Source organism: Geotrypetes seraphini, chromosome 3 (genome assembly GCF_902459505.1).
Source record: "Geotrypetes seraphini chromosome 3, aGeoSer1.1, whole genome shotgun sequence".
NCBI classification, from domain to species: domain Eukaryota; kingdom Metazoa; phylum Chordata; class Amphibia; order Gymnophiona; family Dermophiidae; genus Geotrypetes; species Geotrypetes seraphini.
The window spans coordinates 25,685,176-25,703,926 of record NC_047086.1 but is presented as its reverse complement, the minus strand read 5'-3'; the positions used below and the strand labels follow the sequence as shown (position 1 = coordinate 25,703,926).

At 43.5% G+C, this 18,751-nt stretch overlaps 1 protein-coding gene across 2 annotated transcripts in view; it reads right to left on the bottom strand.

Moving 5' to 3' along the window:
• ORC3 (origin recognition complex subunit 3) overlaps window positions 1-18,751 on the bottom strand; it is a 172,328-nt gene that overhangs the window by 41,467 nt on the left and 112,110 nt on the right. For both annotated transcript variants that reach the window (XM_033939886.1, XM_033939887.1), the window contains exon 14: window positions 2,375-2,508. In XM_033939886.1, coding sequence (XP_033795777.1) covers window positions 2,375-2,508 — 134 coding nt within the window. The remainder of the gene's footprint in view (window positions 1-2,374; window positions 2,509-18,751) is intronic.

Genomic DNA, 18,751 nt, shown 5'->3' with positions numbered 1-18,751 from the left:
ACAATTAAACAATCGGCAGGAAAAAATATAGCAGGATGGGTCACAGGCCAAGATACCTATAATTTATACACACTTGCTAGGGTCTGTTTTAAAAGACACCAACTGATCGTGTCTGATGTAAATGCACAGTCGCAAGCTGATTTAGTTGTTATAATGGGCCAAGGTAGACATATCAACGGTTGTAGATATCCTGTCAAAATATGCATGGGTCATGAGTTTACAAATGAAAACTGGTCATGAAGTTGCCAAAACCTTCAAAACAATATTTAATCTAGGTCATACAGCTGAAAAAATACAAACTAACAAGGGTAGAGAATTTTCAAATAGATCTCTGAAGAATTAAAAAAAACAACAACAAAGAGGGGTTCATCATTTTGTGACCAATAATGATGTTAAAGTGGCTGAGGTGCAAAGGTTTAACAGGACTTTAAAATTTAAAATGTGGCATTATTTTAGAACACACAACACTTTTACTTATCAAGACGTGTTAGAGGCTATCACAGCTATAATGATAGTTTTTGCATAATGATAAAGGCTAGGCCCGTGTTTGTTTAGTATTTTTGCTTTTTCCTTATCACTCGCCACAAAGCAGTTCATAGCTTCTTTCAGTCTCGCAATTCCATTTGTCATCTTCCTTCTTTCACTAATATAACTTAAAATTTTTTAGCCTTCTTTTTTTCTATTTCTAGCCATTTGCTCTTCTGCCTGTGCTTTCACCAGACATCTCTCTCTCTTGGCTTCTTTCACTTTCATCTGGTATTTCTTTTTGTGCTTCTCTTCTTGAGTATTTTTATATTTCACGAATGCCAACTCTTTTGCCTTTATTTTTTTCCGCCACTAGTTTGAAGAACCATATCGGTTTCCTGTTTTTCTTTATTTTCCTTCCATAAAGGCCTGTAGCCATTTTTTTATTGCTCCTTTCAGCTTAGACCACTGTTTTTCCACTTCCCTTATGTCCTCCCATCCTATTAGCTCTTTCTTCAGATACTCCCCTATGCTACTAAACTCTGCATGTTTGAAATCCAGGACTTTGGGTTTGTGTGACTGCCCCCCACTTTAGCTGTTATATCAAACCAAACCATTTGATGATTACTACCATCCAGGTGGGCCCCCATTCAGATATTACATTTATTTATTTATTTATTCATTCGATTTTTTAGCCCGTCCTCCCAAAAGAGCTCAGAACGGGTTTCAATGAATATATTGGTGCATTAAAATTATAAGTAAGATAGGTACTTAGAAATTCCCTTACTGTCCCGAAGGCTCACAATCTAACTAAAGTACCAGGAAAAATGACAATTAGAAGAGTAATAAAGAAAGAAAAATAGAGATAGAGGAGAAAAATAAGAAAATAAACATTCTAAAATGATCTAAAGGAATTTGAAAGGTTAAAAAGAGGGGAGATAGGAATATATGCAGAGGGAGAACCGTTGAAGCAATAGAATTCTGGGGAAATTTAAATGAAATTTGAATGATAAAATAAAACAAAACAAGTGGCAAAACAATGAGTAAGATTAAAAAAAAAAAAAAAATATATATATATCATAAACTAAAAAGAAGTGAAAATAAAAACAAAACAGTCAAAACTGAAGTCCAGCTTGAACGGGCCCCCAAGCCGACAGTTGGTCCGATGGCCGGACTGCAGCCCTCCTCCGTTGGCTCTCCCCTGCTGGAATGGGGGAGGAGCGAAGACACTTTCCCCATTTGTGAGTATCAGATCCAGTATCACTTTTTCCCTTGTCAGTTCCGTTACCATTTGTCTGTGCAGAGCCCCACTGAAGTGCACCTGATCTCTCTCTACTTCCTTCCGATTCCACAGACGGAACTTTCCAATTCGTATACAGCAGGTTAAAATAACCCAGCAACAGAACCTCTCCTTTCTTCCCCAGCTTTTGGATATTTGCAACAAGATCTTTATCAAATTGCTGCAATGGAGTTGGAGGTCTGTAGACAACACTCACGTTCCATCTTCTCTTTTCAAAGTTATCCATATCGCTTCTCTCTTTCCCCAGGCCCCCTGCATTTTAGTCACCTGGACATTGGTCTTTACATAGAGCTACTCCACCACCTTTTGCTGTACATAAACATTTTGGAGAATTTTATTGTCTGTATATGCTCTTGGTATAATTGTGTATGTAGATGCATTAAGGATAGGGAATAATAATAAAAAAAGATAAAAAATAATAATAAAAAAAGGATAGGGAGGGTAGTATGGTTTTGATTCCAAAAGAATGCATGAAGTACAAAAATTCTGACCCACAGACATTGGCATACAGGAAACCTCTAAATGCATCTAGTAAAAAGCTCATGTCTTTACAGCATTGCATATGGATTTCTTGTCATCAGGCAAGCTGGAAGGATTTTAGATACTCACCTTCAAGACACTCAAATCGGGCCAAAAATTCCTCCAGTTTCTTTAATGTGTTGCTAAGTTGCTTAGAGGATGATGAATTCAAGATTTCCACACATTTTTGAAGTGTAGCCATTAGCTCATCTTTAGCTAACATCCTAAAAAATGAAGTTCAAAACATAACCGGTAAACATATAAGGTAGTTTGGAAAGTGATGACTGGGAAAAGCATAGGAAGCATGGCTTTTGGAATGCCTTCTTACCTCTCTGCGAGCCCCTTGTAGAAAGCAGCAATAGCAATTCTCCTGCAGCAAATGCACTGAAGCTCATAGGAACTGAATGGGCTTTAGTGCATTTGCTGAATGAGAATTACCACTGTGGCTTTGCAAAAGGAGTCCTGCATGTTTATGTATGTATGGAAGCAAGCAAGCATACATCTTTGTTACCTGTTTTTTCACTTAGAGGGAAGAGGGAATGAGGTCTTTGAATAGAGCAGTATCTAAACATTTTGTTAGTTTGAAAGGAATAATAAAATTAAATCAAGTATGCTAACATCAAACCATTATATGTCACTGATAGTTTTCAAAGAAAGCAATGTTGCTTACCTGTAACAGGTGTTCTCCATAGACAGCAGGGGAATGCAGTCACTCTTGATGGTGAAGTCTTTGACTGAACCTAATAAGGTCGGTACTCTTCCCTAGCTAGAGTAAGTTTTTGAGCTTACTGAGCATGTGCAGGATAGTCCTACTCCACGAACCCCCTCCCCTCCTCCTGTCAGTTTCGTTCCTAGCTATAAAAGAGGAGATGGTGGGCGGGCAAGTGTGACTGCATTCCCCTGTTGTCTATGGAGAACACCTGTTACAGGTAAGCAACCTTGCTTTTTTCGGAGACAGGCAGGGGATATGCAATCCCACTTGATGGTGAGTCCCAAGCTGAAGAAGTGTATGGGAGGTGGAAAACAGTCTATAATGCAAATAGGTTAGGTAAAACTGATTCTCCAAAGCGAACGTCTTGAGCTAAACTTTGGTCTAAGCAGTAGTGTTTGGTATAGTATGTACAGGTAGCTGCTTTACAAATGTCCGGGACTGGGATGGACCTCAAGTTTGCAATTGAGGTTGCTGCAGCTTACAGCCTGTGGGCCCCAATTGAAGCAGGGGGCTGTAGCTGAGCTCTTGTGTAGCAAAAATGTATGCAATGTGAAATCCAAGATGAAATGGCTCTTTCAGTTGCTGGTTGACCACAGGTAGGTGGATTGTAGGAAATGAATAATTGAGAAGATTTCCGAAGATGTGAAGTTGCTTTGAGGTAAAAAAGCAGTGCTCTTCTGCAATTCAAGGAATGAAGTCTTTCTTCTGCCTCAGAGTCATGTGGCGGTGGGTAAAAAAGGAAGGCAAAGTGATGGTTTGGTTAAGATGGAAATCTGAAACCATCTTAGGCAGGAACTTAGGATGAGTCTGTAGTTGTACCTTGTTTGGAAAAAATTGTAAATAAGGATAATACGTGACCAAGGCTTGGAGTTTGCTTACTCTTCTAGCTGATGTGAGCGCTACAAGAAAAACAGTTTTCCAGGAAAGGAAAGTAAGAGAGGCAGAACCCAGTGGTTGGTTCAAAGGGTTCTTTCATCAATTGATCAAGGACTACACTGAGGTCCCAAGCTGGCGTAGGGGTTTTCAATGGAGGTCTAAGATTGTTGAGACCCCTCAGGAAACGTGCCATAAGAGGATGCTGCGAGATTGGTTTACTGTTGACCAACAAGTGGCATGCTGAAATTGCCAAAAGATGATATCTGACAGAGTTCATCTTAAGCCCTGCGTCAGACAAATGCAGGAGAAATGTGAATATATGGTCCAGCAAACACTGGAGGGGTTGCAAACCATGACCCTGAGTCCATACTGAAAAAGTTTCCATTTTGCTTGATAGGACTTCTGTGTAGCAGGACACCTTGTTGCTAGGAGAACATTTTTGACAGATTGTGAAAGCAGCAGATCAGTTAGGAGTGAGCTCTCAATTTCCATACTGTGAGACTCAGACTGCGTAGATTGGGATTCAGTAACTGGCCGTTGTGTTGAGACAGAAGGGACAGATGGTTGCCCAAGGGTTACTCTCAATTAAGATATTTCCATATTACGTCCCAAGTCATCCTGGATTCCCCCGGGTCTTATGGACCCTAATTTAACTACTTTTAGGGACTTAGTTTTGAGAGACCTATGTGATCTTGAGTCCTCCCCTCCTGGTAAACTATATATGAACATGACTTCTGCAGAATCTCAAGCTTTAAACTCCCTCAAGCAAAACCAACAATTGATTTTCAAGTCAGCAGACAAGGGAGGCTCTATTGTTGTCCAAAATAGGGATCAATACCGAGAAGAAGTAACCCGTCAATTAGGTGACATTCAAAACTATAGACTCCTTTCTCAAGATCCCACCAATAAAATTGTCCATCAAGCATGGGGCCAGGGTATGATTACCAAAGCTGAAAAACGTTTTTTGTTACCTGCCCATCCTAGGACTCCGGTTTTTTATACTATCCCTAAAATTCATAAATCTCTTTCTTCTCCTCCGGGTAGACCTATTGTTTCTCTTAAAAATACAGTATCTCAATTTTTGGATTATTTTCTCCAACCTTTTGTGGGACAGTCTAGGTCCTACATTAAGGACACTTCTGATTTTCTTTGAAAACTGGAAAGTATTGGTTACCTCCCCTTGGAGTCTCTTAGATGTGGTATCTCTTTATACCAGTATACCCCAGACTGAGGCTTTACAGATAGTAGAGTCCACTTTAAATAAATGTGACCCTTCCAGTAGAGTTTCTACTATATTTTTGATGAACCTAGCAACTTTGATTCTTACAAAAAATTATTTTAGATTTGATCAAGATTTTTTCCAACAAAATCAGGGGGTCGCTATGGGGACTATGGCGGCCCCCAGTATAGCAAATTTGTTCATGTCGCATTTCAAAGAACAATTTTTGTACCCTCATCCTTTCTTTGAACATATCATCTGTTGGTTGCGGTTCATAGATGACATCTTTTTTTATTTGGACTTCTACCGAAGAACAACTTATAACTATTGTCACCTGGATTAATTCTTTAACCACAGGTCTGAGGTTTACTCACACTAGCCACAAACAACACATTGTTTTTTTAGACACCGTGGTTATGGTCCAAGGGGGTAATCTCTTCACCAAGGTTCATCATAAAAATACAGAGCGAAACAATCTTCTGTCATATTCGAGCTGTCATCCTAAATGCTTAAAAGCAGCTATTCCTATAGGCCAATTTTTACGGGCCAGAAGAATCTGTACTACCAACGCAGATTTCAAAGCAGAAGCCAAAATCCTGTGGGATAAATTTCTTAAAAGGGGTTACCCCACATTTGTGATCCGTAAAGCTTATTTATGAGCTAGTCATGCTAATCGAGATCTTCTGCTTACCCAGACAAGAAAAGAAACATCTCTCAATCAAAACTGTGTTATTTCTCATTCCACTCAATCTGCAGCTGTGGCCCGGAGTATACAAAATCATTGGCATGTTCTTCAATTACACCCAATATTCAAGGATAATCCTTGTATTGTATTCACAAGGAGCAAGAACCTGTCGTAACATCTGGTTTCCTCGGATTTTTGTATGAAACTTCATTCTTTTGGGATCAGAGGCTTCCATTCCCCCTGTGGTCATTGCACTATGTGTGATACTTCCTACCAAGGAGATTCATGGACTCATCCTATTTCTAAGCAGACCTACTACCTTAAATCTATTACATCTTGTGATTCCACCCATGTGGTTTATGTAATATCCTGCCCTTGTGGCCTTATTTATGTAGGCTGCACTATTAGGGCAGTGAAAGTTAGGCTTATTGAGCACCGGAGCTGTCTTAATACAGGCAAACAAACAGCTCCTATGGTGTCCCATAATTTGAAACACCACCATTCTTTTGCTCAATTGAAATGGGGTGTTCTAGAGAAAACTTCCAGTTCTTTCAATGGGGATGAAAGTGCTTACCTACTACAAAGAGAAAACTTTTGGATTTTTCATCTAAAAGCATTTTCTCCCCATGGACTAAATGAAAATGTAGATAAGTGCTTTACATAATGCATAGATATTTTCGTATTTTTCTTTGTTGGATAGCATTCGATTATTTTTATCCTTCTTTTCAATTATTTCAAGGGATACACGTCATTACATCTCTGTGCGTTGCTGTGGGTGGGGTCATTGGTTGTTTTAAAAGCATCCTTCTAGCACGCCACCATGTTAAGAGTTTCAGCGTGATTGGAGTCCAGGAGATGGTGGAGATGCTGACTCCTGGCAGCTAGTGACCTCCTCCACGGGCAAACATAGGAGACCCCCCCCCCCCTATTTACACTCTCTTCACCTAATTCTTCTTTTTCTTACCAGGGTAGCTCCACAACGACTCCACAACTTAACCTGAAGAACAGATTCCAGGCCTTGCAAGAAGAGACTACCGACGCAACACAGGAACAGGTTCAACACACGGCTCCATCTCTGGGGACACCGGATCGACCCCCCCAAAAGAAGCGCAGGATAATAGTCATCGGGGACTCCATGCTGAGGGGCACCGAGGGACCAATCTGCAGGCCGGATATGGAATCGAGGGAGATATGCTGTCTGCCTGGAGCCAAAATACGAGATGTGACTGCCTGTCTTGATAGACTTCTTAAACCCCAAGATCACTTCCCCATGCTGCTCATCCACATCGGAACGAATGACACAGCCAGGAACGCCCCGGAAGACATACCTAGAGACTTCGGAGCTTTGGGGGAGAGGCTGAAGCAGTCAGAAGCACAGGTAGTATTCTCTTCAATTCTTCCTGTTAGGGGCAAGGGAAAGGCCAGGGACGAGCGGATCCAGAGAACGAATGAGTGGCTGCAAGGATGGTGCCGGGACATGAACTTCGGATTCCTGAACCATGGAGAGGCGCTACAGGGACTTCAGGGACCAGATGGACTTCACCTGACCAGCAGAGGTAAGAACGTCTTCGGACATAGGCTAGCCCGCCTGCTTCGTAGGGCTTTAAACTAGGTAGGTTGGGGGAGGGTACCCACTTATATACCAGAGCAGTATGTAACAATCCTGATGAGGTGAGCCAAATCTCCGCTTCTGGGTCCGAGGTAAGTACCCACATTGCAAAAGATTCACTAGGAGACACTTTGACTCAAATGGGAAATTCCCCACAGGGGTTTAGCAAATACAAAGCGTGGAGAGCCATGTATGTTAATGCGCACAGTTTAGGGAATAAATTTCTAGAACTGGAAACAGAAATAGTGAATGCCAACCTGGACGTAGTGGCAATATCCGAAACCTGGTTCACAGACTCTCATGGGTGGGATATGACTATACCAGGATATAACCTGCTTCGCCAAGACAGAGAGGGAAAGTCAGGAGGAGGGGTAGCCCTCTACATCAAAGAGAACATCAAAACAACCAGGATCACAGATGTTAAGTACACCGGGGAATCCATCTGGGTAAACCTGGCCAGAGGCAGAGAAAAATGCCTGTATCTTGGAGTGGTATACAGACCTCCAAGACAATCGGAGGAACAGGACACGGAACTAATTGAAGACATAGAGAACATCACTCTACGGGGGGACACTGTTCTGCTAGGGGACTTCAACATGCCTGATGCAGATTGGAACACACTCTCAGCAACAACTTGTAGTAGCAGGAGGCTATTAACGTCCATGAAGGGAGTACGGCTCAATCAATTGGTACTAGAGCCCACTAGGGCCCAGGCGATCCTGGACCTGGTACTCACAAACGGGGAAAGCGTATCGGAGGTCTCAGTAGGAGAAACGCTAGCCACCAGTGACCACAACATGGTATGGTTCAACCTTAGGAAGGGCTTCCCTAGATCGCAAACAAAAACAAAGGTACTCAATTTCCGGGGCACTGACTTCGCACGCATGGGAGATTTCGTCCATCAAATGCTGCAGGACAAAGCAGTGACTGATAGTGTGGAGGATTGGTGGTCAACCCTGAAATTGACCCTACACGAGGCAACTGTCCGCTACATAAAATCAGTAAATAAACAACAAAGAAATAAGAAACCCCAATGGTTCACAGATGAGGTCTCATACCTCGTCAAGGAGAAGAAAAAGGCATTTCTCTCCTACAAACATCCCGGGAAAGGGGAAGCTAACATTGAATATAAGACCAAGTCTGCAGCGGTCAAAACAGCGGTTAGGGAGGCCAAACTTCGAGTGGAAGAAACTTTAGCAAAGAACATCAAAAAAGGTGACAAATCCTTCTTTAAGTATATTAGTGACAGGAAAAAGAACACAGACGGGATAGTACGCCTTAGAACACCGGACGGAAATTATCTGGAAGCAGATTCTGATAAAGCCAAACTACTGAATGAATACTTCTGCTCAGTCTTCACCTGCGAGAAACCAGGGCATGGGCCACAGCTGGAAGCAACACCAAGCGCGGAAGACCCGTTTCAGAAATTTGAGTTCACACCAGCTGATGTTTACAGCGAACTGTCAAGACTCAAGGTGAACAAAGCCATGGGACCGGACAATTTGCACCCAAGAGTGCTCAGAGAGCTGGCTGATGTCCTGGCGGAGCCGTTATCCATGCTATTCAATCTCTCCCTAAGTAAGGGGAGAGTCCCCCTGGACTGGAAAACAGCTAATGTCGTCCCTCTGCACAAAAAGGGTTGCAGGGCAGAGGCTGCGAATTACAGGCCGGTGAGTCTCACATCAATAGTGTGTAAACTCATGGAAACACTACTTAAACGTGAATTAGACACGATCTTGGATGAGGGGAACCTAAGGGATCCCAGTCAACATGGTTTTACCAAGGGTAGGTCCTGCCAATCCAATCTCATAAGCTTCTTTGACTGGGTAACAGGAAAGCTAGACTCGGGAGAGTCTCTGGACGTCGTGTACTTAGACTTCAGTAAGGCTTTTGATAGCGTCCCACATCGCAGGCTGATAAGCAAAATGAAATCGATGGGATTAGGCGAGACACTGACTACATGGGTCAACGATTGGCTGAGTTGCAGACGTCAGAGGGTGGTGGTCAACGGCACCCTCTCTGAGACTTCGGAGGTGACCAGCGGAGTGCCGCAGGGCTCGGTCCTGGGTCCACTTCTTTTTAACATATTCATAGGGGACTTGACTCGAGGGCTTCAAGGTAAAGTAACATTATTCGCCGACGACGCCAAACTATGCAATATAGTAAGTGAAAGCAACTTGCAAGACAGTATGGCGCAGGACCTGCTTACATTGGAATGCTGGTCCTCGACCTGGCAGCTGGGCTTCAACGCTAAGATATGTAAGGTCATGCACCTTGGTAGCGGTAATCCATGCAGAACTTACACCTTGAATGGAGAAACATTGGCTAGGACTTCAGTAGAACGAGATTTAGGAGTAATCATCAGTGCAGATATGAAGGCTGCCAAACAAGTGGAGAAAGCCTCATCCAAGGCAAGGCAGATGATGGGTTGTATCAAAAGAAGTTTCGTCAGCCGGAAACCTGAAGTCATAATGCCACTATACAGAGCCATGGTGAGACCTCATCTGGAATACTGTGTGCAATTCTGGAGGCCACATTACCATAAAGACGTGCTCAGAGTCGAGTCGGTTCAGCGGATGGCCACTAGGACGATCTCGGGGCTCAAGGGTCTCTCGTACGAAGAGAGACTGCACAAACTGCAGCTCTACACTCTTGAGGAACGTAGGGAGAGGGGGGACATGATTGAGACATTTAAGTACATCACAGGACGTGTTGAGGTGGAAGATGACATTTTCTTTCCCAAAGGACCCTCGGCCACAAGAGGACATCCGCTCAAACTCAGAGGAGGGAAATTTAATGGCGACACCAGGAAGTACTTCTTCACGGAAAGAGTGATAGATCGCTGGAACAAGCTTCCGGTGCAAGTGGTTGAGGCCACCAGCGTACCTGACTTTAAGAATAAATGGGACACCTACGTAGGATCACTACGAAGATCAAGTTAAAGAATTGGGTCATTAGCACACAGACTAAATTGGGTGGGTCAGTAGAGTGGGCAGACTTGATGGGCTGTAGCCCTTTTCTGCCGTCATCTTTCTATGTTTCTATGTTTCTACATGGAGTGGGGCTTGCTGGATTATGATATTGTGTTTTTCGCCCTGGACCAGAGAATCTACTGCCTTCTTCATTTCTCCCTCCTGACGAAGATATCGAAACAGGGCCTATCGAGCGGAGATACAGTGTCCACATGAATTGGGCACATGAAACGGAGACTCCAGTTGCTCTAGCTAAGTAGTTCAATTGACTCTTGTAAATGTTCCGTCTTATTTGTTCTTTTTACTGATTTTCTACTTTGAATGAAGATCTAGTACTGACATGAATTGTTTACTTTGAATGAAGATCCAGTACCATCATGAATTGGAATATATGAACTGACAAATTTAGCTAATTCAGTTGGATTAATTATCTATTCGTCTATTTATTTATTTATTTATTAAGTAAACCGGAAACACAATACGGTATTACAAAACGATATTTTGATATGAACTTTGATTTGAATTGTTGAGAGAGATATCATTGTTTTTCATATGATTTTGGGGATTTTTGAATGTACATGGTTTTGGATTTGGGGAGGTTATTTTTACCTCGTTCTCTATATTGTGTTTTTTGGGGTTTTTTTTTTGAAACACCTTACATTTTTCTTTGTTCCCACACTGAATGCATGTCTGCACTTTATATTTATTCATCAAGGTTAAGTTTAAAAACATGAGGGTATTATGATGTACGGGGCAGGATTTATTTAGACTTTTGTCTAAGTGCTAGTCACTTATGAATACCTGCCCGGGGCCTTTGGTTACTCGTGGGGATAATTGAGCCCGTACTGAAACCCCTTATCTAATTACTGAGTTTATTTAATGATTGAGCTTGAAGTGCAGCTATCATTCCAGTGTTGGTTTAACAAAAAGAGTTTACCAATTATTCTGTATTTGAGTTATATTTTTTATTGGTAATCCCTTTGGTTTTTTTGAAGTTTATTCGGTAAATATTGACACAAGTACAGCAGTTCTGTTTTGTTTTTTATATATATAAAATACTTGCAGTTAGTTGACACAGGCAGAAGTGTTGACGGTTTGTAGAATCAGTTACCCTGTCACTGAAGAGTTGCTATGACAGGAGAGGAATTTACAGGTTGTTTTTTTAATTTTTAACTGCCCGAAGGGCTAGAAAGCCAAGGCTTTCCTGACTAAAACTACTTTTTACTTTAATCTTTTGTTTTTCTCTGAGAAGGGGAGAGCCGCGACTGACTAAGAGCAGGTCAGAAAAAAATTGACAGGAGGAGGGGAGGGGGCTTGTGGAGTAGGGCAATCCTGCACATGCTCAGTAAGCTCAAAAGCTTACTATAGCTAGGGGAGAGTACCGACCTCATTAGGCTCAGTCAGAGACTTCACCATCAAGTGGGACAACTTAAATCTTTCTTACACCACAATATTTGAGGAGGAGGATATGATAGAGTGAAGAGAAACTCAAATATTTCATTTAGGTATAAGCTTAACAGCATAGTCCTCTTTTAACCTAACTTCTGTTCAAAATCTTGTCAAACCAATGAACTCTAAGGATTAAGTGAGTTGAAGATGGGATTTCCGGTAAGTTGACTGCAAACCCAGAAGTTCCAAAAGACAGATCGTGGAATTGAGTCCTGGTGAGCTTGTTGCAGTGTTGAGGCCTTGATTAACCAGTCATCTAGGTAAGAGAATACATGGAAGCTCCATGAAAGGAGGATTGCAGCTATTGCCACTAAGTATTTTGTGAACATTCTGGGTGCTGATGCCAGTCCAAATGGTAGCACTTTGTGCTGGAAGTGATGTGCTCCCACTCAAAAGCAGAAGATATTTCCTGTGGGCAGATAGGATGGAAATATGGATGTATGCTTCCTTGAGATCCAGAGAGTAGAGCCAGTCATTCTTTTCTAACACTGGTAGCAAGGTTCCCAGAGAGATAATGCAAAACTTCTCCTTCACTAAGTATTTGCTGGGAACATGGAAGTCCACAATTGGACAGAGATATCCAAGTTTTTCTGGGTACCTGGAAGTATTTGGATTAGAACCCTTGGCCCTTCTCCCATAGGGGAACCTGTTCTATGGCATTAAGCTGGAGGAGGGCTGAGAGCTCTTGGTGAAGGAGAGTCTTCTGATGGGAGTTGAAAAGAGACTCTCTTGGAAGATGGTTCAGAGGTTTTTTTTTCTGTAAATGAAGGACATAGCCCTGGTTCATCACCTGAAGGACCTAGTGATCTGTTGTTAGAAAGGTCCAATGATGATAAAAGTGGCTACATCAACCTCCTATGGGTAGAGTCTGTTTTTCAGCTTTAGTGACGATCACATTTGCCGACCCAATGCACAAACAGCTCACCACGTGTTTTCCCCTCAATCACCCATTTTCCCATCCGGCCAGACAAATTAGCTAAAACCCCATGCAAACTAGCCAAGCGATTGATACACAAACATTGCTTGGCTATGCACAAAAAACAAAACAAAGGTTTTAGCGATCCCAAAAAAATAACAGGTCTACTTGTTCTCATTTTAAAAAAATGGCACAGATATTTGCGTGAGTTACACATGCAAAATATCTGTCCCATTAAAAAAGCCCCCCCATGACTATGGCAACAGGAATCCTCCCCCTGTGTTAGCAAAAATCAGCAAGAGAGATGCCCATTCCCTCCTGCCATCCCTCTTCCCCCCCTGAATGAGAAAAATATGGCAGGAGGGATGCCCACTCCCTCCTGCCACCAGACCCACCCAGCACCTCCATTGCTGAGGATTTAAAAGAAATACAAATATCTTTACATGCATAGCACAGTTACTTACCGTAACAGGTGTTATCTAGGGACAGCAGGCAGATATTCTCACTGATGGGTGATGGCACCGACGGAGCCCCCGTACGGACACTTTAGAGTGAATTGCACTCTAAGAACTTAGAAAGTTCTGGCTAGCCTGCACTATGCAGGCGCGAGTGCCTTCCCGCCCGATGTAGACGCGCGGTCCCTCAGTTAGATAAGCCAGCTAAGAAGCCAACCTGGGGAGGTGGGTGGGTTGTGAGAATATCTACCTGCTGTCCCTGGATAACACCTGTTATGGCAAGTAACTGTGCTTTATCCCAGGACAAGAATGGGTGATCTCCAAGCTAACAAAATGGGATGGTGGGAAAATTGGCCATTAGGAAGATAAATTTTATAATACAGATTGGTTGAAGTGCCCATCCCGCCTGAAGAAAGACTCCAGACAGTAGTGAGAAGTGAAGGTATGAACTGAGGACCAGGTGGCAGCTTTACAAATTTCCTCAATAGGAGTAGATTTGAGGAAAGCCACAGAAGCTGCCATAGCTCTATCGTTATGGGCTGTGACACGGCTCTCCAGTGCCACTCTGATCTGAGCATAGCAGAACGAGATGCAGGTGGCAAGCCAGTTGGAAATCGTTCTCTTGGAAACAGGATTCTCCAACTTGTTTGGATCAAATGAGATGAAGAGTTGGGAAGAAGTTCTGTGTGGCTTTGTGCGATCAAGGTAGTAAGCCAAAGTTTGTTTACAGTCCAAAGTATGCAAGGCCGCTTCTCCAGGATGAGAATGAGGCTTAGGGTTAAAAACTGGTAAGACAATCGACTGATTGAGATGAAAGTCAGAGACAACTTTTGGCAGAAATTTTGGATGTATGCGCAGAACCACCTTATGATGGAAAACTGTAAAAGGTGGATCTGCTACTAGTGCTTGTAACTCACTGACCCTACTGGAAGAGGTGAGAGCAATAAGAAAGACCACTTTCCATGTAAGAAACTTGAGATGAGCTGTGGCCATTGGTTCAAATGGTGGCTTCATCAAACTGGAAAGAACCACATTAAAGTCCCCGACTACAGGTGGAGGCTTGAGAGGTGGTTTCACATTGAAAAGCCCTTTCATGAATCTGGATACCAAAGGATGAGCAGTAAGAGGTTTTCCCTGTACTGGTTCATGATAAGCAGTAATAGCACTGAGATGGACTCTAATGGATGTAGATTTAAGACCAGAGTCAGACAAAGACAGTAGATAATCCAACACCAATTCCACTGCCAAGGAAGTTGGATAATGGTGATGAAGAAAACTGAGTCCACTTCTGTTGATAATATTGTTGTGTGGCCGGTTTCCTGGAGGCATCAATAATTTGACGAACGGGCTGAGAGAGGATAAATTGAGAGGAACTCAGCCCAAGAGAAACCAAGCTGTCAGGTGTAGAGACTGCAGGTTGGGATGTAGAAGCGATTCCTGATTCTGAGTAAGCAGAGTAGGAAAGATTGGCAGAAGTATGGGTTCCCTGGAACCGAGCTGAAGTAGAAGGGAGAACCAATGTTGTCTGGGCCACCATGGAGCAATGAGAATCATGATGACTGCTTCTCTCTTGAGCTTGAACAGAGTTCTCAACATGAGAGGAAGTGGAGTGAAGGCATATAGAAACCGACCCGTCCAATCCAGAAGAAATGCATCCGCCGCCAGACGGAGAGGAAAGTCTGGAGCAAAATTGGGGCAACTGGTGATTGTGAGGGGCTGCAAATAAGTCCACCTGTGGAGTGCCCCATCGAGCAAATACGGACTGGAGAGTTACAGAGTCGAGAGTTTGAAGGTTCGTGAGGTTGAAGGATTCTGCTGAGGTTGTCTGCTAGTGAATTCTTCTCTCCTTGAATGTAGACAGCATTCAAGAACAGATTGCGAGCTGTTGCCCAAGACCAAATTTTTTGGGCCTCCTGACACAGCAGGAGAGAATTCATGCCTCCATGTTTGTTGATATAGTACATTGCTACTTGATTGTCCATGCAAAGGAGGAGGACTTGAGGACAGAGAAGATGCTGAAACGCCTTGAGAGCATAAAACATCGCTCTGAGTTCTAGGAAATTGATGTGAAATTTTCACTCCCTGGCAGTCCAAAGACCCTGAGTCTGCAGATCATGTATGTGTGCCCCCATGCATAGGGAGATGCATCTATCGTGATGATTTTATGATGCGGAGGCAGATGAAAAAGAAGACCTCTGGAAAGATTGGAGGAGGTCAACCACCATTGAAGCGACTGCAGAAGAGACGATGTCACAGATATGTGCTGTGAAAGACGATCAGTCACCTGAGACCACTGGGAAGCCAGAGTCCACTGAGGAGTACGCAGATGGAGTCTCGCCAACGGTGTGACATGAACTGTGGAAGCCATATGGCCTAGAAGATCAGTCATGTGTCTGGCAGAGATGGTCTGAAGTGGAAGTACTTGTTGACAGAGACAGATGAGAGTCTGAAGACGATCCGGTGGGAGGAGCGCTCTCATGAGAGTGGTGTCCAGGGTTGTCCCAATCAACTGAAGACGCTGAGTCGGAATGAGATGCGATTTGGGGAAATTGACCTCGAAACCCAGAAGTTGAAGGAAAGAAATGGTCTGAGATGTTGCTTGGACCACTTCCTAAAATGAAGAAGCCTTGATCAACCTGTCATCCAGATAAGGAAAGACTTGGAGGCCGTGAGAATGAAGAGATGCGGCCACTACAATCAGGCACTTCATGAATACTCTGGGAGAAGATGTCAGGCTGAAGGGGAGTACCTTGTATTGGTAATTACAATGACTGATTTGAAATCTGAGGTATTTCCTGGAAGCCGGATGAATAGGTATGTGTGTGTAGGCTTCCTTGAGATCTAGGGAGCATATCCAGTCGTCTTGATTGAAGAGAGGATAAAGAAGCGCAAGAGACAACATTCTGAACTTTAATTTGTTGAGATATCTCAGATCCAAAATGGGTCTCAGTCCTCCGGTCTTCTTGAGGACCAAGAAATAACGGGAGTAAAATCCCCTTCCCTGCTGATCGAGAGGAACTTCCTCAATGTCATTCAGCAGAAGAGATTGTACCTCCTGCAGAAGAAGGGAGGACTGTGCAGAGTTCAAAGCAAACTCTTTTGGAGGACTGTCTGGTGGAAGAGTCTGAAAATTGAGAGAGTAACCCTGACAAATGATGTGGAGGACCCAAAGGTCTGAGGTGATGAGTTCAACGGTTGATAAATAACTGAAGACAACCCCCGATGGGCTGAGGGCAAGGGGAAGAAATGAGAAGACTGGCTACGCCCCATAGAAACATGTCAAAAAGGCTGAGCAGCTTTGGGTTGTGCAGCTTGCTTGTTCTGCTGCTGCTGGCGTGGTTGCTGCTGCTGTTGTTGCCTTGGTCTACGAGGTTGAGGCTGAGAGGTCTGCAGAGGTCGAGCAGCAAAACGCCTCTGATAAAACAACTGTTGCCTGAAAGGACGAGCCGGTGAAGGTTTTTCTTGTTTTTAATCCAAGTATCCCACCTGGTTTCATGAGCTGATAATTTTTGGGTAGTAGTATCTAAGGATTCTCCAAAAAGTTCATCGCCCAAACAAGGAGCATTGGTTAGATGATCTTGATGGTTAACATCTAGCTCAGATACCCGAAGCCAAACTAAGTGCCTCATAGCCACAGCCATGGCGGTAGCTCGAGATGTAAGCTCAAAGGTATCATAAATTGAGCGTACCAAAAACTTCCGGAGTTGTAACAAACTGGAAGTATACTACTGTAAAAGAGGAACCTTGTGTTCAGGAAGGTACTTCTGAAGGGCAGATACTTGCTGAACCAAATGCTTGAGATAAAAGGAAAAATGGAAAGCATAATTACCAGACCGGTTGGCAAGCATGGCATTTTGAAATAAACGCTTGCCAAAACGATTCATGGCTTTACCCTTTCTGCCTTACCCTCTCTGTGAAAAGCTACCTTCCACCCAAGTCAGCATGGCCAGCTGTTAAAAGCATCATAAGCATAAGGATGTGAAACTTAAGAAAGTCAATCACAAAGCTAAAAACTGTTAGGCCCAGTTGTTCAAAAAGGGGATCTTGGTATATTAACAGGACATTTACGGGAAAAGAAGAGCAGTTCTAGAGAAAAAGGCGGGACACACAGTATCACTCCAAAATGTTAAACCAATCAATAGGTTAATAAGTATAATGATGAATGTAATAAACCAATGAAAATGTGAAATGTAACATGCACCAATGTGTGCCAGAGCTGTCAGAAACTTATAAAAAGAGCTCCCTGAACCATAGGATTAGAACCAACCCGAGGTTCTCCATCAGACCGGCCAGACTGGTGTGTACTCTATTGCTCTGTATGCTGTAAGATTTATTCTTGTAAGCTGTTACTGATTTATTATTAAATTTATATTATTCGTACCAGCATAAAGTGTCGAGTGGTCTATTAGTGAAGGCCGTCAATAGCCGGCTCTTCAAACAGAAGCATATACACTGGCCCCAGCAGACTTCTTCAGAGCCCGGAATAGGAATCACTCTATATAGGGCGTCAAGCTTACGAGGGGCACCAGGTACTGTCAAAGGAGATTCAAGATTTTTATAAAAAGTCTCCCGTAAAATATCATGTAGGGGGAGCTTGAGGAACTCCTTGGGAGGCTGATCAAAATCCAATGCATCCAAAAATGCTTTAGATTTTTTGGAATCAGATTCTAGAGGGATAGAAAGTGTCTCTGACATTTCCCTCAAAAACTTTGAAAAAGAGGTCTGCTCTGGTTTAGGAACAGGCTCTTGAGAAGAAGGATCTTCATTAGAAGAAACCTCATCCTCTGACACAAGAGGCTCTTCAAAGTCATCCCAGAGATCTTGGTCCAGCACCGGTGGTAATCAACCCCGAGAATCCGGAGTCGAGGATTCAACATTTCTGGTCTTCCTCACCGATTTCCCCGATCTGATCGACATCGTGTCAGGGGAGGTATGGAAGAAGAATGATGTCAAACTGGCTCCGACATCGACCCCAGGCCCGGCGGTACCGAAACAACCCTTTACTGAGGCGGTACAACCGTAGGTGCCGGTTCTGCAAAGGTCAGTACCGAGGAAATAGGCTCAGCCGAAAGGACTGGCATCGACACCGAAGAGGCAAAGCGAACCGGTGCCGTAAGGGTCGATGTCGATATCAAAGGCTCAGACCGGACCGGCACCGGGGGAGCCGGTATCAGTAAAGCAGGGAGTATATGTTGTAACTGCTCCCTTAACTGGACTTGCAGTATGGCTGCAATTTTGTCGTCCAGAGACTGCACCGGTACCGCTCTGCGCTCCAGAGATGAGGAGGCCGATGACGAGGCACTCATCTCAATAGGAGCCAAGCGTTTCTTATCGAATCACCCTCCATACTGGAGGCGAACAATAACCAATGCTGAATCTGACGGTTTTTGAGGGTCCGCTTTTGAAGAGAAGAACAACGGGTGCAGGAATCAGCCCTGTGGTCTGGACCCAAACACTGGAGGCACCAGTGATGTGGATCCGTAAGTGATAAAGGGCTAGTACACCATTGGCACTTTTTGAAACCCGATTGTGGATGGGACATGAAGGGAAACACGGCCGCAGCAAAATCGAAGG